The sequence below is a fragment of the Mytilus galloprovincialis genome, chromosome 9 (assembly GCF_965363235.1).
Source record: "Mytilus galloprovincialis chromosome 9, xbMytGall1.hap1.1, whole genome shotgun sequence".
Classification (NCBI taxonomy): Eukaryota; Metazoa; Mollusca; class Bivalvia; order Mytilida; family Mytilidae; genus Mytilus; species Mytilus galloprovincialis.
In genome coordinates this window covers 85,517,940-85,527,894 of record NC_134846.1, presented here as the reverse complement: position 1 = coordinate 85,527,894, position 9,955 = coordinate 85,517,940, and the positions used below count along the sequence as shown (strand labels likewise).

The 9,955-nt window shown below is 31.9% G+C and overlaps 1 protein-coding gene across 2 annotated transcripts in view; it reads right to left on the bottom strand.

The window, feature by feature from the left end:
* Positions 1 to 6,527: 6,527 nt before the first annotated feature.
* LOC143046219 (uncharacterized) overlaps positions 6,528 to 9,955 on the bottom strand; it is a 40,565-nt gene continuing 37,137 nt past the window's right edge. For both annotated transcript variants that reach the window (XR_012969098.1, XM_076219260.1), the window contains exons 2-3: positions 9,235 to 9,255; positions 6,528 to 6,848 (exon numbers count right to left, since the gene is read on the bottom strand). Coding sequence is in view for 1 of the 2 variants with exons in the window: in XM_076219260.1 (XP_076075375.1) it covers positions 6,574 to 6,848; positions 9,235 to 9,255 (296 nt within the window). In the remaining variant the exon portion in view is untranslated. The remainder of the gene's footprint in view (positions 6,849 to 9,234; positions 9,256 to 9,955) is intronic.

The window sequence follows — 9,955 nt, the reverse complement described above, 5'->3', positions numbered from 1 at the left end:
CTATATTTACGAATGATGTCTTTATACCGATGATAAAATTTAGTAAATGTTTTGACAAGTTTGTGATATCTAAAACCCTGGTGTAATAATTTTTCAGTAATACATAAATTTCTCTCGTTAAAATCTAAGACATTGTTACATACACGATGTTTTATGTTTTGATTTATATAATTGATATAAATCAGAACATCGTGTTATTTCTGATTAATTTTTTCGAATTACTTTATTAAGGTGTTGAGAACCTTTGGTGACCCCATAGTTTAAGTGTCTTTAAATAGTACACAGTGAGCAATGGTCGTTACATACAAACGTTCACCTAAATTGTCCCAGTCAATGGATAAATTTAATGTGTCAATTAATGGCCACAGCCACACTGTTTTGAATTTCATTCTACATTTGGGGAAAATCGTCTAAATGCGGGCAAAGCCGATATGTGGACAGAAATAAAAAATTTATCTTTTCAATGAAAATATTGAAACAAAATAGAGATACAAAATAAAGTGTTTTTTTCACTATCAAAACTCTATTTTGTTGCAATAATGATATCATTATGATTTACTTCTATGTCATGCGAATGAAAGTGATTGCTATTATTTTTACAAACATTTAAACCGTTTGACTCCAAGATTTGTATTCTAAACACCTAAATTATTTAGACTCAGTTATAGCTTGCCTTTAACGTATATTTTTGGTAAAATTGCTGCAAGTTATGTTTATCCAAAATCGATTTTTTATATTTCCATATTGGCAAATCAATTTTGCCTATATTAAGTTAAGGGAAGGGGGGCAGTGAGAAAACTATGTGAATTACGTTTTTTATCCTACATTGACCTTTGATATCGTCCATTAAGTTAAGCGATGTTCAAATCTCGTAAATAGATTAAGAAACAGACCAATGTAAAAGTAAAAACAAAAAGAATCCCATGAATTCCAAAAGGTGCTAGACAGACTGTATCAACATGATAAAAGTCTAGATCTCTTGTTATGCCTTACAAACCCTCCATCCTAATGTACACCTAGTCAAAGATGAGAGGGTATTTGACTGCTGATATATAGGAATCTAACAGTTTGAAAATTGAAATCATTATGTTTGTTGTATATTCTAGTTAAAGGTTGTCAATTTGTGTTATAATCGAAGAATAATTTTAAGCAGAACTTGCACTTTCAGAAGTATCTCCAACCTCAAATTAACTGGGATATATGCATACGTTCGAACTCATTGAAATGCGGGTTATTGGGTGGTGGCATTGATTTTAGTAGGCTAAATGGTGGTACTCTTAAACCCTTATTCACACACATTTGTATTTACGTATAATTGATTTGCTACTAGTATATCATCGTTTTGGACAAGAGACATTATAGGTGCATCCCAACAATTATATTTAACCGATGACTAAATACAACCATTGAAATAGAACCATTGAAACTAAAAATACCATACTACAAAGCAAATTCACAGGGGAAGACAAACTGACAAAACAAAGCAACGAGTGGAAAAAAAGACTGTCATACCTCTGAATTGGTAAGGGCAATATCCGGAGAAAATTACTGGTTAACCTGGTTTTATAGCTAGCACAACATACTCTCCGAAAATATCAATAATTTTTAAACAGGCTGGCTGTGATGTACAATTAGTACCTAATGGAATACCAAAAATCTGCTGAATTAGGAACCCCTCTAACTCTACTACCAAATCAATAAATATATTTTCGATCATACGGTCGGTACGCTGATAATATCGTTTTTGAATAATAGTTTTTGGAATCAATGTGTTTTTTTTATATCTTAAACACGAAAGCTGATAATATCGTTTTTGAATAATAGTTTTTGGAATCAATGTGTTTTTTTTATATCTTAAACACGAAATTTGTTGCTCAGTTCCCAAAATCATTACTTTCAGGCCTGTCGGCATGAAAAGTTGAAATATATATTCTAGCAAAGAACTGTTATTATCTTTGTTTTCAATAGACAAATAAATTGGCCAATTTCAGTACAAAAATAAGTTATCTATTAACTAACCATTAACTTCGTTTCTTTTCCGAACCTTGAAAACTTCACAAAAGATCGAAAATGCACAAGATTTCTTTTTGGAAAAAAACAGCGATTGTTTAATACTTATATGTAGTACTTTGCAGAAAAAGTAAAATAACAAGATACCAAACTCAAAGGAAAATTCAAAATAGTAAGTCCTTATCAAATGGCAAAATCAAAACAATAAACATAATAAAAGAACGGTTAACAACTGTCATATTACTGACTTGGTACAGGCATTTTCTTATGCACAAAATGGTGGAACATAACTGTTTATAAAGCTAGCTAAACATCTCCCTTATGTGACAGAAACATAAAATTATATTATCTTGACAACAGTGTGTGAAGAAAAAAATCAGAAATGATAGGTAAAAATGTCAAAAAAGTGGTACGAAATTATCAAATTGATAAACATACAAGATATATTTTAATATCAACAAATTGATAGCCGAGAAATTTCGTCGTTGTGCTTGATATAAGTATATATATGAAACTCACAAAGAAGTAAGGGGGTTCGAAATGACACTAAACTCCGAAACATAATAATGGACTAAAATTAAAACAGCATACAAGTCTAACAAAAACCAGAGGTTCCTGTTTCTGGACCCGCGCAAAAATGCGGCGGGATTAAACATGTTTTGTGCGATCTTATCTATCTCTTTATGCCTTTTGCAAATGTAGAGCAAACAAACACACAGTAAAACTCAGTTTAAAAAAGTCCGAGTCCGACGTTAGAAAAGGTAACTTAAGAAAATAAGCAAATGGCAACGATACATAAATCAACAAAGGAATATGAGCAGTCAGTGATATGCCAGCTCCAAACCTCAATTAAACCTTTTCAAAGATTATGTCTTCATATCAAATCAATCACGACCCATCTTGTTAGGGGTTAAGTATCAAATCATAATAAAAAAACGAGAAGCGCATAAACCGTATTATGCCACCAACTGTTCTTAGAATAAATGTGTTCATTTCCGATGCAAAATAAAAGCAACAGTAGAATACCAGTGTTCAAAAGTCATAAATCGATTGAGAGAAAAAAAAATCCGGGTTACAAACTAAATAAGACACAATATTCTTACTTTACGATTAACATTGTTAGCAACTGTCATGTGTACTATTGTTTGTTCTTTTTCATTTTTAGCCATGGCGTTGTCAGTTTATTTTCGATTTATGAGTTTGACTGTCCCTCTGGTATCTTTCGTCCCTCTTTTAGCAATTATTTATGGTTCTTAGACAACAACAACAAATGGTTCTAGTAAGTATTAATCACAATTGAAGTATAATGTTGGAGAACGTTAGAAGCTGCACTACGGATAAATTAACTGCTTTACTTATTATTCAAATGATGTAAAACAATACTTTGTTTGAAATAATTTGAAACCTCCAATTAGATTTAATACAGTTGCGTCAATAATTTAACACAAACACTTAAATACTTGAACTCACATGATGGCAGTGCTCAATAGCAAGAGGTTATCATCCCATTTCATCCAAAAGATACTTCTATCTCTTAATTCAAGCAAATTGCTAATTATTTGATTTTTTATCTAAAAAAAGTGTTACAATTTGTAGATTTCTTTCTTTTGACATTTCAAATCAATGTAAGTTGTAAAATTCCTTGGCAGTTATAGATATTTCAGTCATGATAATAATTTAAACTAAAAGAAAGTCAAATAAAAAATGAATAATTCGGAAACATATAAATTTGAAATATTTTTGGCATTTTTCTCAGGAAGTAAGATTTACAGCCTCTGAAATTTAGTATCAAGCTTTTTGTAAGGTTATTATTAGTTATCAAAAGCTGAAAATTCAACTTGTGTATACAAAATAACATTATTTCATATACTAGGGGAAAATGTATATTCTAAATTTTGCCATCACCGATGAAGTGTCGTCAAATAGAGGAAATAAAAATAGCGATAAAAATTGTCCAAGCAAAGTTAATATTTTATCGTCTACATAATGACATTCGGTGCGTTTACAAAGAATGATAAAACTTAAATGCTTTCCAATTGTAAAGTTTCCTTTTCTCTGTAGCAACATTCTAGCAACGACGGAATACGGAGTCTATATATCCCAGATGATACGATATTCCGGGGAAATGATCTACTTGTAAATTTTACGGACACCATCACGAGTTGCTTGACCGTTATGAAATATCCGTTTCATAGAAGATAGCAGATATGTACAAATCGTTTCAATTACAATCCTATCCCCCCTTTTCTCTGAATGATAATAAAAGATACGATAATCAGGCGTGTTGTCTACAAAACAAAAGACAAATTTTAAATTAATTCTTTTGATATTTCTATATCCCATTTGACTACTAATGTGTCGAAATCACAAACCAAGGCCAACGTTTCTTGATTACAAAATGCTACTTATCACTAACATTTTTATGTTATGCGTAAATAGTTATCAAAGGTACTCACGCTTATAATTAATACGCCAGACGCGATTTTCGTCCACATAAGCCTCATCAGTAACGCTCCAATCAAAACAGTTAGAAAGCCAAACAAGAACAAAGTTGAAGAGCATTGATGACCCAAAATTTCATAACGTTATGCCAAATACGGCTAATATTATCTATGCCTGGGATAAGAAAATCCTTCGTATTTCGAATAATTCATACTTTTGCAAACAGTAAATTTACAAAAATGACCATATAATTAATATGCATTTCAACACCGAAGTGCTGACTACTAGGCTGGTGATATCCTCGAGGAAGAAACGTCCACCAGTGGCATTGACCCGGTGGTTTAAATGCTATCAAAAGTACCAGGCTTGTAATTTAGTGCACCAGACGCGTGTTTCGTCTACATAAGACTTATCAGTGACGCTCAGATCAAAACAGCCAGAAAGACAAACAAGTTATAATTTGAAGAGCATTGAAGACCCAAAATTCCGAAAAGTTGTGCCAAATACTGTTAAAGTTATCTTTTCCTAGGATAAGACAATCCTTTGTACGGACATTTCCTTGTGTAGAAAATAGTGGACTGAACCTGGTTTTATTGCTAGCTAAACCTATCACTTGTATGACAGTCACTTCAAATACCATTATATAAACAACGATGTGTGAACAAAACAAAGTATCGTATTGAACGCATAGACATCTTCCTCTCTTATTCGTTATCATGTGAGTATATATCAATATGTACGTCAAAACTCTGACAGCAAGAACGACTCAAAATAATTTAAAAAAAATTGATGTAAAAGGCAAAAAAAAATAAATCATCACAAAAGATCTCTCCTCACAAAGAAGACCCCAACTAAAACAGTGTAAAATAGAAAAAACTCCAACAATAATAAATGACTAACTAAATCGTTAACGGCTGTCCTTGAAAAAGTTAAGATTACATGTTTTACTTAAACAATTATTACCAAATTCATTTTAATCAAATATATAAATCACTTGTGTAATCCATGATTTCCATCGCTGTGATGTACCACTTTTCTAAAACAACATGAGAAACAACTGGCCTAGTTTTATGATCAATTGTCAGATTTGTGTTATGTTAATGAATGTTTGCAAACGACTTAAACTAGACTAGCAACTTGGATAAGCTAAGCAGTTTTATTAGAATATTGTATAGAAATGGTAATAGGAATTCATTTGTAGTATTGGTAAAATTAATATTGTTGCACGTAAATAGTTAATACATCGCAACTCATTCAATGTTCTTTTTAAATGATCTTACAAAACATTCCTATAGTAACAAGTATGGCCTGATTTCATATCATAGAGAAAATAGTTAATAGTTACGTCAAAAATGAACGACATGTAAAGTATTGGGTAATTTTAATAACTATAATATGGTTAATATAATGTAATTATCCCCATCTGCTTTTAAACCTTAGTTTAATTGTATCACATACAGCTTTTTGAACCTGAAATAAAACGGTAACAACGAGATGTTATAATTCAATTTTTGCACACGTAACCCATATTGAGAACCATTCAATCAATGACAGAATCATAATACTCCAACCTTCGTTACAATAATACAAATAAATCTGATTAATTTGTATTAGATAATCCACCTTGTTGTATCAACTCTTCAACAAAACTTTCTAATGTGCACTTTTAAGTCTTGTCGAAGGCATTATCACAGATTATCAAATGTTATTGGCTGCAAACACATTCACCATCGAGACAATGTTGTATTATTTATTAAATAGATAACATGAACTGTATCTAGATTTCAAGATAACTGGAATTTTCAAAAAATAGACAATCAAATTAGACGCAACAACACTTTATTATTATTTGTTATAGAATGGAATACTCAGTTAGATTTCATGTATCTTCAAAAATTATACTAGGGTGTGATTTTCAACCCTCACCAACTCCAACAATGAAAAAAAGCAAATAAAAAAAAACTAAAAAAAAACCCAATCGAACAAAATATCTTGTAATGAAGAATCGGTGTTTTTTTTTGTCTAGAAATCATACATCCTTCAACTGATTGAGGCTATAAAAAACAAAATAGAGACTGATAAAAATCTCTTTTATTTTAACACAAACATTGAATATTTGCATTAATTTTCAAATGATTTAGGGCAAGCCATCCAGGAAATACGAGCTCCCCACATTTTTGTTCCTGCAAATGTGCTTATCTTTAGATTAAATCCAGATTTAGAGAGGTTGCTAACGCTAGTAACCAGTCGAGAATTGGTGTTCTTCGATGAGTCATACAGATATAATCCGTACACTAAGGCTGGAGTTGCAGTAAATGGCGGGTTAAAAGTAATGTATCCTGAAGCTGGAAATTTGATCTCTGGATAGGCATGCTCTCCAAAGACTCCAGACTGACCTGTGTTAAAAATAAAATTTTATATAAAACACGTGAACTCATAGCATCTCCAGATTTCAAGCTACTGTAAGTGTATCACCAGTGCAGCAGGAATTTCTAAACAGGTGAAAATGTCAATGATTGGTGTTACCTTGACTGGAACTTTATTGTGTTACTTACACAGGTTATCAACTGTGTTAATTTAACTGGTACTAAGTCATGTTATTTAGACTGGTACTTAGTTATGTTACTTTGACTGTTACAAAGGAGATTTGTTCACACTGATAATAAGATAGTTTATGAAGACTTACACTTATTGGGTGTTTGCTCACACTGATAATAAGATAGTTTATGAAGACTCACACTTATTGGGTGTTTGCTCACACTGATAATAAGATAGTTTATGAAGACTCACACTTATTGGGTGTTTGCTCACACTGATAATAAGATAGTCTATGAAGACTCACACTTATTGGGTGTTTGCTCACACTGATAATAAGATAGTTTATGAAGACTCACACTTATTGGGTGTTTGCTCACACTGATAATAAGATAGTTTATGAAGACTCACACTTATTGGGTGTTTGCTCACACTGATAATAAGATAGTTTATGAAGACTCACACTTATTGGGTGTTTGCTCACACTTAGCATGTTACTACATGTAAGTAAAGTCAACAGTAGTATACCGCTGTTTAAAAGTCGTACATCGATTGGGAGGAAACAAATCCGGTACAAATATTGGTTTACTTGAACTCGTAATTAAATTGTTTACTTGCTTTAAAGTTAAGGTATAAATAATCCAAAATGCTTGTCAACATAAAAATGGCAGCAAACCATATACACTTCCTACTTTGGGATACCATAGGGCATATTTTGTTAATAGTTGACAAAAAGGTAAAACATGCTACACAGTATGCTGAAGTTTCTCATTGACAACTAAAAATGATTTTAGAAGTAAACTTTTCGCAAAAATTGTTTGCGTTCCTATGGGAAAGAACTGTGGGCCTTTCCTTTCCGACCTCTTCTTATGTTCATATGAGTCAGAGTTCCTTCAAACACTTCAAAGGCAAGAAAATTAAAGAAACTAGATTTTCAATTTCACATAAAAGTATACTCAAGACATTCTTTCGATTATCAATCCAAACGAATCTGTTCGAAATCCATTATTATATTCCCATGAACACGATATTAAAGAAACAACAGGCTTGGCTTCTGCCGCCTCAATGTTTAGACTTATACCTCGAATTTACTATTTTACTGTTCCGGGTCATTTCAGTACCAGAATATATGACAAACGAGACGATTAAAAATAATAAATTTTCCCAACCTTAGTAGCAATATCCCAACTTCCCCTGCATTTGGGATATATATTTCCAAACTTATTCGGTATTAAAGAGCTAAAAAAGACTCTGTTTTCAGTGAGCATGTCACACATTACCTGAAATATTTACGCCATTCAAAACGTTTCGGAGGGCAAATATACAAACTATATGACAATAAGACACAGAGCGGTGAAAACCTTACTTTACACACCCTGTCATGCATGACCTGCAACCGTTTATATTACATATGTGTACTGGTATATATCAATAAGAATTTGATTGCTTTTGGACGTTTTGGTTAATTTTGGAACAATCAAAAACAAAACAAAAGATGCATTTTGTAGGTGTTTTATGGCTTCATAACTAATTTGATCAGAGCGTCACTGATGAGTCTTATGTAGACGAAACGCACGTCTGGCGTATTAAATTAAAATTTTTGTACCTTTGATAACTAGTATAACAGTTCAATTTTCAAACAGCAATAGGTTTGTCCTTGGTTGTTTTCAAGCCAAAATAGGTTTTAACAACACTGTAGATGTATCGATTGCATGAGGCCGATTTCCGACGCATCCAAAACATCATACGAAAACAAGTAAATCAATTTCAATTTGAAATAAAAACAGAGAGAAGATTCTTGATAACTGTTATGAATATGCTAATGACATCAGAAATATATCTCTGTTTTTTCCTTTAACTTTTCGAGAGATAAATTAACACAGTCTTTACATTTGATTGTGTTATTTGACTACTAGTTTTCTAAATATAAATCTTAAAGAAAAATAAAAAGATGTCATATGAGTGCTTATGAAACAACCCTCTATCCAAGTCATAATTTGTAAAGAAAACCTTATAGGTGAAAGTACGGTCTTCAACACAAAGCATTGGATCACACCAAACAGTAAGCTATAAAGTGTTCAGTGTATAAATTGAACTGTCATCTTCCTGACTTGGTACAGGCATTTGAAATGTAGAAATTGGAAGATTAAACCCGGTTTTATAGCTAGCTAAACCTCTCACTTGTATGACAGTATATTGAGGCAGGTCTCAAAAACCTTGTTTTCAGTTTTTATCATTAATACTTACATCCTTGTCTGGTTCTTGACGCTGTAAAAAAATAATCTAAATCTTAGCAAACTTAACTCATCTTTAATTGAATAAACATTAATATTTATAAAGGCACATCTGACTGTTTCACAAGTATATTTCGATCATTGCAATTACAACTATTACCTTACTCTAGATGAATCAACAAAAAAGTAATTTATGTTCAAAATGCAACATTCTTAAATCATATAATACAGGATATAGCCATGACGACAAGCAGAAATGGCGATTTCATATAAAAATAATCTTGACCATTGTCATCTATCTGTACTGAATGCATGCATGTTGTACTGTTACAACATGTCCCAAGTTAGTGGAGGGTTAGAATCCCGCTATTATGTTTAACCTTGCCATGGTCGAAACCCAAAGATGTATAAGAACCGAAGCAGTTGCAAAGATATATCTATATGACCGTAAAAACCCAAACCTTTAAAGGTAGCCAAATCTATTTAAGGTCAACTTTGTCAGGGGTAGTTGAAAATTTAGTTTCTTTATAATTTCAAAATAAAAATGTATAGACAGCCAATTTTCTAATGGATTATTATATATCATAGTTACTGAATTCTGAACTGATGAAACATTCGTCCACAGCTTTTGATTTTGTCATTTGATTTGGGACTTTCCTTTTTGAATTTTCCTCGGAGTTCAGTATTTTTGTTATTTTACGTTTCATTTGTCCTTCCTTACAGCCTTTTTGAAA